Source organism: Micropterus salmoides, unplaced genomic scaffold, assembly GCF_014851395.1.
Source record: "Micropterus salmoides isolate LMB-PRFRI ecotype aquatic unplaced genomic scaffold, ASM1485139v1 Ms_hic_scaffold_4, whole genome shotgun sequence".
NCBI lineage: Eukaryota > Metazoa > Chordata > Actinopteri > Centrarchiformes > Centrarchidae > Micropterus > Micropterus salmoides.
The window spans coordinates 12,655,143-12,676,963 of record NW_024043372.1 but is presented as its reverse complement, the minus strand read 5'-3'; the positions used below and the strand labels follow the sequence as shown (position 1 = coordinate 12,676,963).

Here is a 21,821-nt window from a genome sequence, read left to right as displayed (position 1 = left end):
AATACATCACTTAAAATAAGATGCTCCTACTAAATTATTTGGTGATATAAGTGCTCATTCTGAGGCTTATTACCAGATGTTCCTTCTGTTTCCTTTGATTGCCTCACTATATAATTATTATTGCAAGATGCATGTCTGTTAGTCTGGCACTAACGAAAACGTCAAGAAGAGGTTTTTGTTCAATATTAGTTTTAAAAAATCCTATACATTAGATTTTAATTTAAATGTATTGTATTGTCAGTAGGATAGGTTCTGGGTTAACATTTGGGGGACAACAGACACACATTTTCACATATCCGCTGTTCCCTGAAGTTGTTTTATACAAAGCAAATTCATTTCTTTCTCCATCTCTGTGTATCCTACATCTGCTCTTATATCACTCCCTTTAGGAGGGGTCACATCCTGGATCAGTGCATGAGAGATGAGAAACTGTTCACCTCAAATAGCCCAAGGAGAGGAACACTGAAGGGCACAGATCCCCAGCTCTAACTACAGCATGCCAGGGAAGAGAGATACAAAAGCAGAGATCAAAAAATCCCACCTGAATTCATATTTACCTTTCATCATCTGCTTTTTACCCACATTGCACATGGTTATATTTGCAAGCTCTCTTAAGGGAGAGAGGGGAAAGCTGTGCTGGTGCAACTCCAAGCAGGTGGCTGCTGGGCTGCCAGGGTTGTTGCTGTGGGAGCTTAGATAATTTGCTTTTTCGGCTTATTTTCTTGGTACATTTAGCTCAAAACAACGTTATTTGGCAAAGTAAATGCGCATGTGCGGCAGTGAATTAACAGTATATTTGCAATATGTCAACATAAAATGTTTCCACTGTCAAGGGATTTGCTGGCTTAATACCGTAATAGTACACTATGGAGAGCATTTCAATTAAGAGATCAAACTGAATGCAAATCACTTGGCAGGAAAATATCTAATAATTAATATCTGTAGATTTTTAAGAGCCAATTACTTTGAATCAATTTGATAAGTGTTGATTGGATAGATGTTTATCCACTCAGCTAGAACAAACCTGATATGAACTTTATGATAATAATGTTGACAAAGCATAATGCTTAAAAATAATACATGAAAATCTATTTTTTTTATCTGAATTATAAGTCTGATTGTTTGTATATGTGTGGCCCTGTAATGGACTGGTGACCTGTCCAGGGTGTACCACACATTTCGCCCGATGTCAGCTGGGATTGTCTTCAGCGACCCTGTACACAGGATAAGCAGTTGATGATGGATGGATATTATAAGTCTGTTTTAGCTACAAAGAACATCAATACAACCACCAATAGTATGCAAGGTACTGCAGATTAGGGCTGCAACTAATGATTTTCCTATATGTTCCATGATTTGGAAACTGGACAAAAACCTATTTAAAACAACAGAAATTGTTTGTGGATTATCCATCATAGTTCTGTCAGATAAGGATGATCATTTAGAGTTGTAATAGGCTGTCACTGATTGAAATGATCATGACACTGTAGGGTGTTGGCCATGTTGTCATTGTTTTCTCATTCCCCATGTGTGACACTGTCAAATAACTGTACCTTAGCTTGGGTAATGTAGTCTACTGATCAGATGGAATCAATCTCGTCAATTTCAAGAGACCAGGCCATTCCCTAAATTTTTCCGCCCAGATAAAATCTCTAACATGTTTTACCCAGCATCTCTTATTTTCCATCCCTTAGCTGTCCATGACGTGTGCCAAAGCGTAAGTGTTCAGAGAGTGACAGACATAATTGATGAGCAACCACAGCCAAAGATGGTCTCATTCTGTCCAGGCACAGCGCATGCGGAGACATGACCAGGGCACCTTAAATTCCTCATCCTTTTAATTACACTTGTACTTAGCCAACCAAAACACTCAGACTCTTTGGGAACTCCTTCAGCAGAGTAATTTGTTGGAAAGGGGTAAACGCAAAACAGAAGACGATCCAAAGACTCGTACAGTCGGCCAAATGAAAATTCTGTTTCTCAAATTCAACCTCTTTTTCCCTTGACCACAAAATTATGATTTAACCTGTACATTTAGGCCCGAGTTTTGAACAGGTGTGTCAGATCTTGAGGTTGGTCTAGGAGTTATCGAAGAAAATCACAATCATTTCTGGTATCATGGCTGTAATTCTGAAGCCTAATTTATGGTTTGAAAATGTACACTTTTGTGCAAAAAATAAAATAAAATCTTTGTACTGTTAAGCACTTTTTGAACACTAAGTGACAAAAACTCTATAACAAACTAAGGGGGCTTGCACGCCTACCTCATTTGGTACAGACTTTCGGACTTTTCATTTTGATCCGAACCAAAGTTTCGGGTGTGAAAGCTCCCACGGACCATGGTCGGGACCAAACAGACGAAATTTGGTCTGATGTAAAGAGGTAGTCTCGGTCCGGATCAAACTGAACCATGGTTCGGTTCATTTCTAGTGTGAAAGCATTTTTTGGATGGTTCGGACTTTCAGACCATTTACAGGAAGTTTGGCGGTTACCGTGTGAACCGGAAACAAACAAATGCACAGATCAATGCATTTAAATGAGGACATAATTATAAATCTCCTGTGACAACTCATCTTTTGATACAGACGGCCATTACGGAAGCAAACTGCCACTTGCGTCTTGGTTCTCTCCTCGAGCAGAGATGCAGAAGGATTGCTTGCTGTCTTCTCCTCCTTTCCTGACCGGCGGTGACGATATAATGTTTGCACAACAAGGGCGTTTATTTGCCGAATTTGAACGAGCCTCGAGTAGGCTATAGGCTAGTTGGTGCTGCAGGTAGTACAATACAATATACAGAACAATACAGTGGCAACGATATTAAATGTTCATTCCTCATTCATACATTCTTGTTAAAGCTACCCGCGGAACTGTTTACAAACCAATCAATGTCAAGTATAGGGAGACGCAGCCCACGTAAATGATGACGACAGGACGCAGGTCTTTCATGTAAAGTCCTTTAGTGCAGTCGCATAAATCCAGTGTGAAACCAATCCAAAACTAACCGAATGTATCAAAATGTTTCAGGTGTGAAAGCCCCCTTAGAAATCCAGAGAATACTGTCAACTTTTCATGTTATCATGTGCAGCAAAAAACTGCCTTATAGATCCAGCAGACACAGAGCAACATGAGCATCGATCTTCACCAGCTCCTCAGAATCCAATACCACAAGTTCAAAGAAACCAACACTGGACACAAAAAACTAAATTTTCATTTGTAGTCTGACAGAATAGAAAGGCTTCAATTTTGTGGTTTTGTTTTATGGTTTTGGTCAGCTTGTTGTTTTAATGTGCCATTGAGGTTGTTTTCAGGATTAAACCCTTTACATCACTGTATTAGAAATGTTATTCATGATTATTGCATTTCCGTTTAATTGTGATTTTTTACACTCTAGAAAATAACATTTTTATTTATAGTGAGGTAAATAACGGATAAATAAATACATTTTTTAGAAGTATACAGCATCTACTTACACTACATGTGAATGTACAGCAGTACTGTGGTAGAACAGATCCAGTGTAGACACTGACAGGGGAGTGTAACTGCTGCTGATCTGCTGCATAGCCAGACAAGAAGGTGTAAAAAGTGACTAAAAGTTGTGTGGGGCTGCAGTGGATCGTTGGATCTAATGGAGCTTTCAAGCCATACACATCATAAGCAAATTTGTAGGTCTAACAAACAGACATCCTGTGCTGTTTCCAGGCCACTGTGTGTGTTGTGATAGTACATATTAAAATTTGTAATATACCTCTGGCTGTTTGCATGATCCAGGATCACATTTCTTGACCTCACTAATTGATTTTTGCGTGCATGTCTCCAAGCTTTACCGATTTTCTACAGTACTGAATGTTGGCATGGGTAATCTCTTCCCACGCTCGGTGCTGGACTGCACCGTAATGATGTAAGGGGCCAAGTGTACTCACCGTCCTCCCGAGACTTCTGAATGAAAGCATCGACGCCGCTTTCCCCGTAGTTCCCCTCCGAGGCCACTGTGGAGACGTAGTTCCAGCGCATGGCCTTCACAATGTCCACCATGGCCTGAGCCTGGTAGGTGTCTGGAGGCACCACACGTGAGAAGAAGTCGTAGCGGGTGTTGTCACTAAGCTCTGGAGCTGTGGAGGCGTAGCTCACCTGGGGTATCTGCATAGGAAAGAACATTGATAATATTAAAGTTAAAGCAGCTTATAGTTAAAATAGTTAAGAGAAGGGAGTGAAGATTATACTGGAGGGAAAAGACAAGGCAAGGCAAGGTTATTTGTGTAGCACCTTTCAACAACAAAGCAAAGTGCTTGACATAAGATGTAAAAGGAATTAAGACAAGATATAAAAGAAACCCAAAACATTCTAAAAAAGCACACAATATATAAGGACACATAAATAATAAGCTAAGATACAATAAGACACATTAAACAAGAAAATAAAAATCACACTGCAGTGCAAGATATAAATCCTCGTCCCAAAGTGAATTCAATAACAGATAAAAACAGAAAAATTTTACGCCTTGATGTAAAAGAACAGAGTTGGAACACCTCAACTTTTCTGGGAGTTTGTTTCAGATATGTGGTGCATAAAAACTGAATACTGCTTCTCTGTGTTTAGTTTTGACTCTGGGGACAGTAAACAGACCTGTCTCAGATGATCATGTATTTTGGCAGTAAACCCTTCAGTGCTTTATAGACCAACAGTAGTATTTTAAAGTCATTTCTTCAACACACGGGAAGCCAGTCTAAAGGTCAGAGAAATGAGAGTGATGTGATCCACTTTGCTGGTCTTAGTGAGGACTCTTGGCAGCAAGCGTCTGAATCTGCTGCAGCTGTTTGATCGACTTTTTAAAGAGACCTGTGAAGACACCATTACAACAATGAAGATAAACCCATGGACACATAGCTTAAATCCTGCTGAGCCATAAGTTCTTTAAGTATTGATGTATTCTTGAGGTGACAGTAGACTGGCTTTGTAATTGTCTTAATGTGGCTATTAAAATCCATGACTACAGCAAGAATTCTTTTTTTTGTGGTCTTTAACGTTAGCAACTGAAGCTGGGCACTGACTTAGTTGTTCTGCTATGGCCTCAAAAACAATTAACTCCATTTTATCTTTGCCAAGGAAATAAACATGAGACAAGTAGTAGAAGCTACTGATTCTGAACCCCCACCGAGCATTTTAACACCCAGCCTCAGTGCTCCCTTATGCTGCAGCAGGCTGGCCAGTTCACAAGCCGCAATGATAAGCATGTCAGCCTCAGGAATAGGGGTCACTTGATAAACGTAAATATGTCTCTTAGCATGTTGGCACAGCATGTTTTACGAACTACACATTTGCTTGTTTAGCTGTAGCGTCATCGGGCTGTGTTCCAGATTATTTTAAATGTGCAGGTGTTCAACCAGTCCTAAAAAAACCTGGCCTTAATCCCACCAACCTCGACCACTATCGCCCTATCTATAAACTGTCCTTCATTTAAAAAAATAATAAAATAGTTTCCAAACAGCTCCTTAAAGTTATGAAAAACAATGACATTTTTGAAAAATTCCTATCTGGTTTCCGCCCACACCACAGCACAGAGACTGCTCTCCTAAAAGTTATTAATGACCTGCTATTGAACGCGGATGATGGATGTGCTTAATTCTGGTGCTGTTAGACTTGTCCGCTGCTTTTGACACAATCGACTATGGCATCTTGTTAGATAGACTGAGGCGCTGGGTGGGCATCTCTGGCATGGTATTGAACTGGTTTGCCTCGTATTTGTCAAACAGGAAGTACGGTGTGTGTGTGTGTGTATCAATAACTTTAAATCTACCTTGTCTCCTGTATTACGGTGTGCCCCAAGGATCAATCCTCGGACCTATCTTGTTTTCCGTTTACATGCTTCCCCTGGCTGACTGATTATCCGCTGATATGGTATTACCTTCCATTGCTAAGCAGACGATACTCAGTTATACTTCCCAGTAAAGCCTACTGACCACAGTGTGCTGCACTCCCGCCAGGCCTGCCTGGGTGACATAAAAGACTGGATGCCAATAAACTTTCTACAACTCAATTCTAACAAAACAGAAATCTTCGTAATTGGTCCCCAGCACACTACTAATTAGATTATACCCTCTATTGGTCACTTGTCTACCCATATTACACCTGTTGCCAGAAATCTTGGTGTCCTTTTTGATAGTAATTTTGGCTTCAAACACATCGCTAAACTAGTCCAGTCATGCTTCTATCACCTTAGAAATATCGCAAAAATATCTTAAATGCCAGGGATGCAGAAACTGTTATACATGCTATTATTTCGTCTCACCTAGACTATTGCAACAGCCTGTTCTCATGTCTAAATAAAAAAACTCTGAACCGCCTACAATTAGTGCAAAACTCAGCTGCTAGGTTATTAACCCAAACTAGGAAGTACGACCACATCACTCCGATTTTAATCACTTTACATTGGCTCCCTGTCTCTTTTAGAATTGATTTTAAGTTCTTATTGATTACTTTTAAAGCTCTTAATGGCCTGGCTCCAGAATATATCAATGACCTTTTAACCCTTTCTGATCCTATAGGCAGCCTAAGATCCTCCGGCAGAGGTCTCCTGTGTATCCCTGCTCTGGAATTATCTGCCTGAAGACATCAGGATGTCGGACTCGATGTCTTCTTTTAAGTCTCGCCTGAAAACTAATTTATTCCTGAAGCATTTTCTGATTTTATCTGATAGGCTAGCCCTCTTATTGTTTTAATTTCATTTTAATTTGTCCATGCTATGTCTTATTTTATTGTTTATCTTCTGTGAAAACACTTTGTACTCTGTTTGATAAGTGCTCTACAAGTAAAGTTATTGTTATTTTTATTGTTATTATTATTAATAAAAATATTAAATAAATATTTATTTTATTATACATCTTACATATTCCACTGCTACAGGGTACACAGTAGTAGCTTTTATAAGTTTTATAAATGCAAGAAGTTGCATCATGGCGGGCGTCTGTTGCTCCCACTGCTCTAAAGATTTTACTGATGCGTGTGTTGAAGAAAGAAAAACATTACATAAGAAACTTAAATAGAAAAAATAAATAGGTCAGCTAAAGCACGAAGCCTTGGTGGTAGTTGTGTTTCTCAACACGGGACTATTTTCAGGGATTGCACCATGTCAGTTTTTGTTATAGGTAAACTGTGTTCATGTAAATTGAATATTTCATCCTATGTCACACCATGATTCACCCAACAGAAGGGAGGGGTGTTTCCTGGTAATGATACATGGTGTGCCTTTTTGATGAGGATCTGTCGTCATGTTTTTGTATCTCTAAACAAAATGACGAGAAGGTGCACTCTGTGAAACATGATCCTAATGAAAAACAGCCCTGTTTTCCCTCTAGATGCCTCTTAGCCACACGTAGCATTTCATTATCACAGTAAACCTTTAGGCTGACACACACACACACACACACACACACACAGATAACCCTTGATATTAAACATCTGTCTTCCTCCTCTCACCAAGATGAACACCACTGTGGCCCCACACACTTCATTGGGTAGAAATGTGTAAATAAAAATGGAACTGGAGTTTTATCTTGCCTGTGATACAGGACATGCATAAAGTGAGAATACAGAAATGGAAAAAGGTATAGAAAGGTGGTTTGTTAGAAGGGATCTTATAAATGATCTAGGTGATAGTAATGATTTATGTGTGCATAAACACGTAAGCCGTTATGTGCTGCATTTAGTAGAAAGAATATTAAGGCACAACTAAAATCACTAGAATAGTTACACATGCTAAAACCATTTGTATAAATGCCTAAATGGCCAGGGACAATAATCTACAGGTGTTTGAGTGTGCTAGTGACCAGCATATAATACTAGACACAGAAATACAAAATTTGATCAAAAATAAGACTTTTGGGTCTGCATGCTTTCAATGTGTGGCAGCTAAAATTTGCAGATTTTACAATTTGTATAATGAGTAAAACTGCATCTGTGTAAATTATGTTATTTATGTTTTATTTTGTTTCATTTTGTATTTTGTGTCTCTGCATCTGCATGTTTCATGTTGGATTGAATCAGTCACAAGTTTTTAGTCTGGAGCTGCAAACTCGTGAAGTGCCAAAAATGGCAGTTCATGGAATTGCCGCTTGAGGCTGGCTCCAAAACCATTCATGTCAACTTGTCCAACTTTACAGCAGAAATAAACATATTCACAGCCTTGCACAGAAAATGTTTTTGGTCTGTATAGCTAATTTCCCCGTTCATGACAACTGTACGGGGACTACATTCTGCATGTCTCATTTTTGGATTAGCTGAAGTCAGGGATGGCATGCCCCCCCCCCCCATATAACTGCCATAACTTGTTGGTCACCACTACCCTACGTTATATTACTCTGCGTGAAAACTTTTCCTCTACTCATAGCTTAACAAATTACATATTATTTATAATTCAATACTAGTTTAGTTAAGTCACTGCATCTCCCGACAGAATACCACTGTTGAATTTCAGCATAATGTAATGTAATAAGTTGTTAACTCGAGTAGTTCACCTGTCACCCATAAGCCCACACGCCCACACACACACACACCCCTGTGGCCAATATGCTCCCCCAAGCAGTCAACCTTTGCAAACACTGCGCTGCTGTCATCCTCTCCTGTTCTAAGATGCTGTTTAAAGTTAATAATGTTGGATTACTATTTCTTATAACATGGGCTATTAGGGGTTTTTGGGGTAATGTTTAATAATGAAAAAGGAAGAATTCACTTTTAAAAATTCAATAAATTAATGATGTTTCCTAATTCAATGATTAATATGTTAAATAATCATGATCTCAATATTGACCAACATAATTGTCATTATGATTTGTACACTCACACTCAATTTACATTGTAGTGTCATTTCTTCCGTGTTGTCACATGAAAAGATATAATCAAATATTTACACAAATGTGAGGGGTGTTCTCACTTTTGTGAGATACTGTATCTAAAGTCACATGCATTGTATCATGTTCTGTTGGATGGTCTGTTTATTTTTATATACTACTAGTGCTTAAACAGTAGACTATGACAATTAGTATGTAATAAATACTATATTGAGTTAGTATGGATTTGGGACACGTGGTCTTTCTTTTTTATTGGTAAATAGATTTCTTAGACCTATTACATGAAACAAAAGAAAGAAATAATAAGAAAAAATACATGTTTTCCATCTTTGTTTGGTACATGGGGTTTGTTTGTGGTATTTTCAGTCTCTTCCACCACAGCCTTATACATGCTTGTCCAAGCTACCCCAGCTTGCATTGAAATGTATTCATAAAGACAGGTTGGAGGCCAGAATCGCTGAGGTATTTCACTTCAGTACCAAGACCTTAAGATGATTCCCTGAGAGAGCCTCAGCAGGGAATAAACATGAAATAATGATATGGAAAACATTATAATGGAACTGAGGGTATTTGTGGACTGGAATTTTGAAGAGCTAACCTAACATACTTCTGATCAAGATTATTTGGGGATAAAAAAAAGAGAGAACATTTTCATGTAACTAAAAAGCTCATGGAGAAATGCTCAGTATTTTCACTAGGACTATTTCTCTATTTAGCAGTGTTGGTGGCATTTCTAATAAGGTCTACAGGCATCCATGTAATAGCGTTACATGCTCAAAATGCTGTATTCAGTGGAATTAACCTCAAACAAGGTTTACGCGTCCCTATATGTTATTGTAATCTAAAAATGATGATTCTATTAATTAAGGACTTTGCCAGGTATGTTACTTCTCTCCTCATCCAGATGCCTTTTTTTGTTCCTTCCTATATTAGGGATCACACAGAGATGAATAAAATGACAGATAGACGAACAGAGTATAACTACGAGCACTGCAAAATAACCACATGGACCTGCACTGCACCATTGACCATGGGTTTTTTCAAATTATATTGACAGAAACCAGGTAGAGTGACCTGCTGAATATGTGATAGCTCTTAAGTATGCACAACATGATGCATGGAGAGCATCTTGTTACTTACCTTGTATCTGAAATGAACAAAAGTATCATTTGAAGGAGATCGTTCAACAGAAAATAAATCGGAGGTAAGAATGAACAAATATGTTCCACCGCCTGGCATGTGACTTTCTCAGCTATGACACCCAATATGTTCTCTGCTGAGTCTGTCTCTGCAAAACTGTTTAATTGTTGTGACTATTAACAGGTACAAGTTGGGGCCAAAAATAGCAGATTTCTGTAACACTGTGTCTGTTGCTGTGAAGGTGGCAAGTTGCTGTTTGCTGAAAGAAGGAAGTGCAAAGAAGAAGAAGAAGTTTCCATCCTCACCAGAATACTGCATGATCTCACTTATTAACCTGAAGTCTGTGTTTTTAGCATTCAGTGCTCAAGTTTGTGAATGCAGTGGGAAAAAATCTATTACTCCAATTGTCTATGAAGATTCTCAGTCATCCAGGTCATAGTTATCCAACGAAGGTTAAAATGAAGGGCAACTGGACTTGGTTGAAGCTACTGGAAGACGTTTCGTCCCTTATCCAAAGGACTTCAGTTCTGACTGACTGGCAGGGAAACTCAGCTATTTAACCTCAGTGGGGTCGTTATCCCGGGTCATCGATACCGCTGGTTCGTTAGTGTTCCTTGTTGCTGTGACGACAGTCGTTACAGTCGTTAAGACTACCTGTGGCCAAGACTGAACGACCATCGTTGGTATCTTCACCTGAGGCCAATAGGTTACGTTTGTTGAGTTTCCTGGGAAGTGATGAAAGGACAGCATTGTAAGTGGGGGATAAGTGGTGGCGTAGACCCCCTCCTCTGTTCAATGACGGCTTCTCAACCCTGGTGTAGATGGCTTCTCCTTGACACCTCTTTCAAACCATCCATCTTCTCTGTCTAAAATGTGCACCTGGTGGTCCTCAAACGAGTGTCCTCTGTCCTTCAGATGTAAGTAGACAACAGAGTCTTGACCTGAGGAGTTGGCCCTTCTGTGTTGAGCCATGCGTTTGTGTAGTGGTTATTTAGTCTCCCCAATATACAGGTCTGTGCATTCCTCACTGCATTGGACCGCATACACTAGATTGCTTTTCTTGTGTTTGGGTGTGCGGTCTTTGGGGTGTACCAGCATCTGTCTTAGTGTGTTCTTGGGTTTAAAAAACACAGGGATGTTATGTTTGTTAAAAATCCTCCTGAGTTTCTCTGATACTCCAGACACGTATGGAATCACAATGTTGTTGCGTTTGACCTTCTTTTCCTCCTCCCCTGTAGTTTTGTTCTTCTTGGATTTTGTGGCTGTCTTCACAAAGGTCCATTTAGGGTATCCACAGGCTGTAAGTGCCCCCTTCAGGTGGTTCTGTTCCTTCTCTCTGGCTTGGGCGCTTGTTGGTATGTTTTCCGCTCTGTGGTGCAGCGTTCTCATGACCCCTAGCTTGTGCTCCAGTGGGTGGTGTGAATCGAAGAGTAGGTATTGGTCTGTGTGTGTGGGTTTTCTGTAAACACCAATCTGCAGGCTCCTGTCCTCTTCAATGTGTACAGCGCAGTCCAGGAAGGCCAAACTGGTGTTGTGAACATCTTCTTGTGTGAACCTGATGTTACTGTCCACAGAGTTGATGTGTTCTGTGAAGGCTTGCACTTCCTGGCTTTTGATTTTGACCCAGGTGTCGTCCACATATCTGTACCAGTGGCTCGGTGCTATTCCTCTGAAGGAGTTGAGGGCTTTATTCTCCACTTCTTCCATGTAGATGTTGGCCACAATCGGGGATACCGGTGAGCCCATGGCACAGCCATGCTTCTGTCTGTAGAATCCACTGTTGTACTGGAAGTAGGTGGTGTTTAGACAGAGGTCGAGTAATTTGCAGATTTGGTCAGGGCTGAGGCTAGTTCTGTTGTCCAGGGTGTTGTCTTGTGTTAACCGTTTCCTAACGGTTTCTACTGCCTCTATGGTGGGGATGCAGGTGAACAAAGAAGTCACGTCATAGGATACCATGGTTTCATCTGGATCCAGTTTTAGTCCTCGAACTTTGTTTACAAAGTCAATAGAGTTTTGGATGTGGTGAGGCGTGTTTCCCACCAATGGAGCTAAGATGGTGGAAATGTGTTTGGCAATGTTGTAGGTGACCGAGTTAATGCTGCTGATTATCGGCCTGAGTGGGGCTCCTTCTTTGTGTATCTTGGGTAGTCCATAAATGCATGGAATGGCTTCTCCAGGATACAAACGGTAATATTGTTCACGGGTGATGGTGTTGTCCTTCTGTAATTGTTGTAGACATTCTATGGCCTTTTTCTTGTATCCGCTGGTTGGGTCTCGTCTCAGTGTCTCATACGTGTTTGTGTCCATTAGTAGTGTGTTGACTTTGTTCAGCTGTGTTAAGTACTACCGTGCATCTTCCTTTGTCCGCAGGAAGGATAGTGATGTTTTGATCCTTGCTCAGGGATGTCACAGCCTTCCTTTCTTGGATGGTGAGGTTGGAAGGGGGGGCCTTCGCATTAGAAAGGGCTGCAGATACCTTTAGTCTGAGCTGTTCCGCTTCTGTTTCTGTTAATTTGTTTTTCCTAATGGCCGATTCTGTGGCTGTGATGAGGTCTACTATCGGTAGTTGCTGTGGTGTAATGGCAAAGTTTAATCCTTTGGCCAGAACGTCTTTCTCTGGTTGGGTGAGTTCCCTATCCTCGTTTGAGGACCACCAGGTGCACATTTTAGACAGAGAAGATGGATGGTTTGAAAGAGGTGTCAAGGAGGCCATCTACACCAGGGTTGAGAAGCCGTCATTGAACAGGGGAGGGGGTCTACGCCACCACTTATCCCCCACTTACAATGCTGTCCTTTCATCACTTCCCAGGAAACTCAACAAACGTAACCTATTGGCCTCAGGTGAAGATACCAACGATGGTCGTTCAGTCTTGGCCACAGGTAGTCTTAACGACTGTAACGACTGTCGTCACAGCAACAAGGAACACTAACGAACCAGCGGTATCGATGACCCGGGATAACGACCCCACTGAGGTTAAATAGCTGAGTTTCCCTGCCAGTCAGTCAGAACAGAAGAAGTCCTTTGGATAAGGGACGAAACGTCTTCCAGTAGCTTCAACCAAGTCCAGTTGCCCTTCATTTTAACCTTTGTTGGATATTACTCCAATTGTAGAAATATAGTTAAGCATATGTTGGTTAATACAGTGAGGATCACAGCCCAGTGACACATGGTATCTATTTGACTGTTAACAATAGGTCTTACTGCACCACCTGTCTATGCTTGTTATTTAGTTTTGCTTCAAATTACATTTGAGTCTCAAGACTTCAATTTACTGCAACACAAATATTTCATAATACAATATAACAATCTATTCCCTATGTGGACAAATATTTAGATGTACAGCTTTGTGCATCCGTCCCATCTGGACTATCACCATGATTCGACATCTCACTCTGAAATGTCCGATTTCTGATACAAATTTTGCCCCATTGTTATTAAGACATTTAACAACATCTTCAAATGCCCTAAGATTACCCTAGGTCCAAAAGTCTTTCATAAAATTTTATTTGGCAAAGAAACATTGTGTTACACCCCTTTATGTTTTACAGCATCATTTAAGAACATTTTCTTTTGCTTTGTTGAGCATCCTGTTGAGATAAGGAGCAACCTAATGATGATAGAGTTGAGACCCGAGGTGTAGGTGCAGTATTTTTCTGTGCAAATTATGCCGGCATGCAAAATAGCTGACTATATTTGCATCTGTAATTTAGACACCTGACAGATCCTTGCAACCTGCAGTGCTGTCCAAATGCAGAGCATCTGCTTCAATCAAGTTGCATATGGAGAGCATGGATGGGTAAACATAGGAAATCTCATTTCAACACAGAAGAATGCTGATTTTCAACATACACAAACTAAGACAGGCTGTATTTCTTCATGACCCAGGCATATGATAAAAGGGATATACTAAACTACAAAACCAATGACTGTATTTCCTTAGTCTGAAATAAGCAATTTTCACATTACATTTTAATTGCTCTGTCAATATGCTGCTGTTTTGGCCAAGTCTCTCTTGAAAAAGAGGTTTTAAATCTCAACAAGATCATCTGGTTAAATTACAGTTAAATAAAATAAAATCATTTAAAAATAAAACAAATCATGTAAACAGTGTCCAAAGCAAAATTATTTTAATATATTGATCAATGGTTAATCAATTCAAGCCTGAATGCAACTCAAGAAGGCTTCATTTCAAAGTTCTGCGGAAGTATTTGCTATTACATGTACTTAAGGATCAAACATAAACGTAATGGATCATACAAAAAACGTGGATTTATTTCCAATGTTGGATGCTGGGTTGCAACCATGTGGCAACCTGCAGGACAGTTAGGTGCCAGAAACTGCAGTTCCTTGAAGGGCCCTCTGAGGCTGCCTCTAAAAGCAAGTCAATTGCCCCCCCCCCCCCATGTGAAAATGCTCAACTTTATAGCAGAATAAACATGTTTACAGCCTGGTACAAAAAAACAGTTTGGGTCTTTATAGCTAAAGTCCCTGTTCATGACAACTGTGCAGGGGGTGAATTTTTAGAAAACTTACCTGTGGAAATTATATTAGGACTTAAAGTTATACATAATTAAGGGAGAGCCACTTTGAGTGACAGGTGGGTTCCCCCTCAGGTGGCTAGCTACTAAGTGTTTCAGTAACTAGGCTTCATTCGGCCGCCACAATTCCACCTATTTGCTCATTTCTGGATTAGTCAGTGTGAGGAACTGCCAAGATAGGAGCCGACAACATTTAGGCTCTTCAGAAATGTATGGATGAGATCAACTACTCATCAGGAGCGATAACATAGTACTAACCTTACCCATACACACAAACCTGAGCCACAGCCACCCCTTTGTTATGTAGGGTGGACTGTAGAGTTTTTACTCTTGTAATAAGTGATCATAAGTATAAATGAGGCAGCTTTAATTTTGAGAAGCTGCAGTCTATTTATTATTCACTGTAACTTGCAGCTAAACTGAGGTTCATTGTTGACCCTTTTCTCTCTGCTCGCCTTCCATTCACCGGTCTTGTGCCGAGTTTGGCGTGCGTGCGTGCCCTCGCAGGTCTGTTTCAAGTAGGCTACTGTTTTAAAATGATATAATATTCTTTGTGTGGTTCATCAATGGTGATAAATGATCAGAAGGTCCCGCAAGGTGCGGACAACTCGGCACAACAACTGTGAAGCTGAGGCTCTGTTTCTTCAGCAAGTGCTACTCTACTGCCACTACACACATCTACATTACGCCCACACATGCGTACTGCTGCCCCATTCCTTAAGGGTTAGGGTTGCAATTTTGCATTTATTCACGCAATTTAAAAACATTTATTAAAAGCTTCTTTCTATTCACATGTTTATTTATAGCATTATATGTGAAAATGTATATTATAATAGACTGTTTATTAACTTCTTGGGAGAAAACTGGTAGGTCTAATTAGACGTTGAGCACCTCCATATCGCCAAAATTGTATGATCCTCATTTCATAATGCTGTTGCGAAGCTTCGACTATGAGATTGACAGTCGAATCAGGCTCCTCCCATTGAAGCACCAAATTTTCGACTATTTGGGGTCACACAGTAGTTCCGCTTTAATCTTGAAAAGCTGCAGAGCAGCAGTCTCTATTCATTCTACTTACACAGTAAATTTCTAGCTAAACTGAGGCTTTTTGAAGACCCTTTCTCTCTCTCGCCTGTCATTCACTGGTCTGCTACTGACAACTACATGCACGTCACGGTTCCTCGCGAATCTATTTCAAGTAGCCGGCAATTTAAAAATGATAAAATATTCTTCATCAACGGTCCTTGTTTTGCTGCAAAGCTTCGACTGTGAGATTGACAGTCGAATCAGGCTCCACCCATCGAAGCATTGAATCTTATATATACACACTGCTCAAAAAAATAAAGGGAACACTAAAATAACACATCGTAGATCTGAATGAATGAAATAATCTCATTAAATACTCCTTTCTTTACATAGTTGAATGTGCTGACAACAAAATCACACAAAAATTATCAATGGAAATCGGTCAACCCATGGAGGTCTGGATTTGGAGTCACACTCAAAATCAAAGTGGAAAACCACACTACAGGCCGATCCAACTTTGATGTAATGTCCTTAAAACAAGTCAAAATGAGGCTCAGTAGTGTGTGTGGCCTCCACGTGCCTGTATGACCTCCCTACAACGCCTGGGCATGCTCCTGATGAGGTGGCGGATGGTCTCCTGAGGGATCTCCTCCCAGACCTGGACTAAAGCATCCGCCAACTGCTGGACAGTCTGTGGTGCAACGTGGCGTTGGTGGATGGAGCGAGACATGATGTCCCAGATGTGCTCAATTGGATTCAGGTCTGGGGAACGGGCGGGCCAGTCCATAGCATCAATGCCTTCCTCTTGCAGGAACTGCTCACACACTCCAGCCACATGAGGTCTAGCATTGTCTTGAATTAGGAGGAACCCAGGGCCAACCGCACCAGCATATGGTCTCACAAGGGGTCTGAGGATCTCATCTCGGTACCTAATGGCTGGAGGTCATTTTGCAGGGCTCTGGCAGTGCTCCTCCTGCTCCTCCTTGCACAAAGGCGGAGGTAGCGGTCCTGCTGCTGGGTTGTTGCCCTCCTACGGCCTCTTCCACGTCTCCTGATGTACTGGCCTGTCTCCTTGTAGCGCCTCCATGCTCTGGACACTACGCTGACAGACACAGCAAACCTTCTTGCCACAGCTCTCATTGATTTGCCATCCTGGATGAGCTGCACTACCTGAGCCACTTGTGTGGGTTGTAGACTCCGTCTCATGCTACCACTAGAGTGAAAGCACCACCAGCATTCAAAAGTGACCAAAACATCAGCCAGGAAGCATAGGAACTGAGAAGTGGTCTGTGGTCACCACCTGCAGAACCACTCCTTTATTGGGGGTGTCTTGCTAACTGCCTATAATTTCCACCTGTTGTCTATTCCATTTGCACAACAGCATGTGAAAGTGATTGTTTGTTTTGTCTGCTATGTATGATTTTCTTTCTCTCTGCTTTCTCCAGTCTCTCTTGCAAAAGAGATCTTGATCTCCGTGAAACTACCTGATTAAATAAAGTTTATATAAATTACAACTTGTAATGTGATTTTCAGTTCAACCATTCACAATGTCTTAGCTAAGAAGTACTGTTGGGTTTTTATTAAGTTTGCATTTTTCTAGGGGATAACATTGCTCAACATGTTTTAGGTTCATGAATGAAAATTTGCCTTAAACTGCTGAGTCAAGATTGCTCCCCAGCTACCTCCTCAGAGTAGAATATATTTTTCACACATTATCATGAAAAATGTTGGGAAACATGGGGACATTTTTTAACCCAAAGTCCAATAGCCAAAAACTATTTTACTGACATGAACGTTTAGTAGCTCTGCCTACATGTGCACATGTAAAATGACAATCATACACTAAAACATCTGCCCGACTCTAAAGTCTGCAGTTGAAAGTCTGCTTTTGCACTCCATGAACAGTGGGGTTTGGCATTGTTTTGCTCTGTGTCAAAGAGCTACACAACAGCAGAGCTCGCAGTGCAAAAAGCTCCTCACTCTCACACAGGAGGAGCTTTGTGTGTTGGCTGCAATACAGAAACGGCTGCATTATACCTGTCAGTGGCCAGAATGGCAGTGTACACACTATATTCCGGCAGAGATAATGCTTGCAGTTTTCTGCTCCAGCTTCATGCAGATTAAATTTTCTGAAATTACAATATCTAATTTATGTAATCTATAATCTGCAAAACAACAATAACTATACTATTTTTTGTTTTCATTCATTCTCATCTGCACAGGCACAGACAATAGGGACACACATCGTTATTTAATTCACGTAGCTTCTAAATTCAATTTAGAGCCTGAAAAGAAATTTGGCTACAGCGGCTACAAACATAAAGAGAAGTCGTTTAAATTTTGCGGTGAGGGATGGGGGTGAACTCTTTGAGTCAGACGCACCACTTCAGTATCCAGGCTTTCTCCTTAATTGCTATCAGCTGCTGTTGACACTGAGGGGAGATTAAAGTTTCACTTTGTTACTGTCAGGGTAAGTGGAGCAGCAAATAGCTGAGCCTCCTGAATAGAAAACCAATTCCTGCATAATGACATCACAAAACAGATTCTCACTGTTCTGGGAATGAACAACGTAGCACTGAAGACAATGGGGACATTTGGCTATGATTCGGACTGATTCATTATTACATAAAGCCCCTGTATAGTAGTGGAAATATCTATCTATTTTCTTGGACTTTTACAAAGGGGGTCATTTCTTCTACTGTCCTTCTGTTGATGTACTGCATAGTTATAAAGGGTTTAGGTAAACTGTTAATTTAGCTTAAATGGTAAATTGTGAGCCTAAATAATACTGCCTAATTTATGTGCAGTGGGATAGAGCTGTGCAGTGTGGCTATACTGTCCACTGTCAAATATTCAGCCCCAAGAGGCTGGCGATAAAATCTCTGAGCATGCTTTAGACCTTTTCATAATATTTCCATCTCTCAGATTTGACCTTTAATATTATGACATTTGATTGAATTGAGAGGAGAAGGCAAAGCCAATAACATTGCGCTCATCCTGCTTTGTCTTCCACAGAGACTGACATCATCCTGCTTCAATCACGCAGATCACTCTGGGGAACCGAAGTCTCTCCACTGCATACTTCGGCTCTACTTAAGTGATGGTAACTCTTCAGTTCAAAAAGGATTTGTGAACTGAGCTGAACCTGCTGGTGATGTGACTGATAAGGATGAGGCAGGATGAGGCGGTTGCCTCAAGATGTTTATCCTCAAACCCAGGAAAACCCCATCTAACTTTGTGATGTCAGAAATACTGTACAATGGCTTTGTTTATGAAAAATTCTCCAGCAGAAATGTACACCCAACTAGGACCAATCCAAGCTACATTATAAGTCAGAATATACAAAATAATCACTTAACTAACTTAACATAACTAGAGGTGCCACAATTAATCGATTAGCTGATAACTGTTAAATTAATCGCCAGCTATTTTGTTAATCAATTATCAGTTTGTGTAAATATTTTCTTGTTTCTTTACACCTCTATGACAGTAAACTGAATATATTTGGGTTGTGGACAAGGCAAGACATTTGGGGACATCATCTTGGGCTTTGTGAAACACCAATCAACATTTTCTGACATTTTATAGACTAGACAACTAATCAATACATCAGACGGATTAATCAACAATGACAATAGTGGTTAGTTGCAGCAACCCAGAAAATACCGAAAATGCTACCTTGTACACTGTGGGTGAGTGGGTGTTTTTACTTACATGTCTGTTTTCTGTTGAAAGATTTCAGATATTGATTTTTGTGTCGCACTTCTGCTTTGCATGCTCAGATTAGCTCTACAAGCTGTCCTCCCTTTGATTTTGTCTGGAATTGATGAGACAAATGACCTTACTGTTACTGAGACTGTATTAAAAACACTACAGACAGCAAAATAAATATGTTACTCCTGTTGGCCTGCAAGATAAAAGCATTGGCATATCCACATTGCATCTGTATTTGAGAGCCTCTTGAGCAGACTCCAGGAAGGTCTTGAAAAAGTTTCTAAAAGGAAAACCTGCCTTGTGCTGCAAGAAAAGCTAAACTTGGAAAACTTTTAAATGTTATTTAAACCTCTGGCAGAGCCCTATACACCCTTAATGAGTTGTTAAATGCTTTCACCCTATGAAGGAGGAAGTCAATTAACCCTAACAATAATGACGGATAAATCAAGTTGTCACAGTGCAGTGACATTTAATGTACTTTATTGTTTCAGCCTGTAAGTGAATGTTGTTTCTGTTTATGGCAGTCAGTGATAATTTATCAGTGCTACAGCATATATCCTTCAGCTTAAAAATGGGTCCTGTACAGGGGTTGAAAGCAAGTAAATGCAGAAATATGAATTTATCTGTACTGTTTATACTGTACAGATTCATTAATTAATTTAGTTTAAGAAAATGTAAATTATGAGAAATCACATCATTACAAGAGGCCAAAGTTTTATCTTAAGATTTCTTACTCAGTATAATCAGCAGTTCCACCCAAAATGGAATTACATCCATATTAAATGATTCTCACAATTGGATACGTCCAGTACCAACGTTCATCCTGCAATTACTGTTCGCGTTTTTTGTTAACTGTAACTGCAATCTTTCCTTTTGTTTCCCAAGTGTTTTAGTTGCCTACCATTGTTTCCCATTAATTACAGAGACTACGGTGGCATTCCACAGTCTATTTGTTCTGCCATAGTTCTGGAAAAACACTTCTCATAACAACATTAAAGACCTCTAAAGTTGTGTTGTGCGCTGCTGCTCCCCGCTGTTGTAAGCTTGCACGCTCACAGACTTTGGCATCTGACTCACGACCATCACTTTTCTCTTGAGACGCAACATCGTTTCAGGTAAGTACGGTAATATTAACTGAGGATTTGAACAGCTTTGAGTTTTTACACTGTCACTCGTTTGTGAGAACGCATGCATACGTATTCGAGCTTTTATGGTAAATTAATGCACCGAAACGAACCAGAGAGGGCAGACAGGCAGGGTTAGTGACTTTATTCTGTCATTTTTCATTTTACAATGACAAGTGTTGCACTATGAGAGCCAAACCTGAAGAGAGGCTTAAGTCTTAATTCACTCTTCGCGAAGCCACGCCCCCCTTAGTTACTGTTGCTAAGTCTGACAGTGTCGGACCTAGCGAAGGGTGAATTGTGCGTGATATGAGCACCACACACAATATAATTTGTCAAATTGCGTCAGACTTTGTGAACTTGGTGAGAGCGAGGATACACAAGTGACAACGCCCAGTTTTCAAAATAAGGTGTTAACACAACATATAAGTATGGAAATAAGATTAACTGTATTATATTCACAGGAAGTACAAAACATGTTACATGTGTCCAATAAAAGTATTTAAAGAAAAACACTTAAATGTTAGGGAAATTACTTTATTCTTCGATTTTTGGTTGCTGGAAAGACATTACATGTTGTGTCATCACCATTTATATCTATACAACGTGTTCATAATCAAACTGTTTACTAGATGGTACACAAAATTGTTTTACAAGAGTGCAAAGTTCTTCATAGATCTAGCCTCTTAATTTTGCTCTCAAAATTCACCAGATAAATGCATTTAATTTTAAAATGCACAAATATTTTCATCCAGGGGGACATGGCCCTGTACCCCCTGGGAGGATCCAAGGTCCACCCACCATAGTCTCATTCCTTCACTATATTTAACCATATTTGTTAACCTGAACCATACCAAAGCTGTCATGTGCAAACAGTGCAGAAAGAGCACATAAGTTTCAGACATAAAAAATTCTGTTTAATGTAATACAAAAGCAAGCTAAGGTAACACTTTACTCTTGGACTTCCAATTGAGTACAACACTATAGTACTCCTTCCAATCCAGCTTGCGTGTGGAAAAACTCCATGCATTACGTTCTTACACATATATACGGTTTATATATATATATTTTTTTTTTTCAGTGAAAAAACACCTTACTAGTACTTTCAAAAAACACTCACTATTATTATAGAGAACCACAATGCAAAGTCAGAGGGTACATGCTGAAGTCCAAACTCCGTCGAACGGGTTCTCTCAGGTCCCTTCAGATATCTAAGATGCTCCAAGGTTCTTTGAAGCGCTTCTCATTTGTGCTAAACATAGCACCCCCCCATCTGTTAAAGACCTTATGACAGAGTGTGTGAGGAATCGACTGCCTGCTATCTGGGTCTCTATCTCCTTACTCTCCTCCTCTCTGTGTGCACCTAAGACGGCACTCCAGTGACCCTTTATTCAAGCAGCTGTTTGTGGAAACCATAACCGAATCTATTGATGGC

At 40.2% G+C, this 21,821-nt stretch overlaps 1 protein-coding gene across 2 annotated transcripts in view; it reads right to left on the bottom strand.

The window, feature by feature from the left end:
- Positions 1-21,821, bottom strand: part of LOC119885944 (metabotropic glutamate receptor 4-like) — a 180,402-nt gene that overhangs the window by 80,895 nt on the left and 77,686 nt on the right. For both annotated transcript variants that reach the window (XM_038696318.1, XM_038696317.1), the window contains exon 3: positions 3,921-4,137. In XM_038696318.1, coding sequence (XP_038552246.1) covers positions 3,921-4,137 — 217 coding nt within the window. The remainder of the gene's footprint in view (positions 1-3,920; positions 4,138-21,821) is intronic.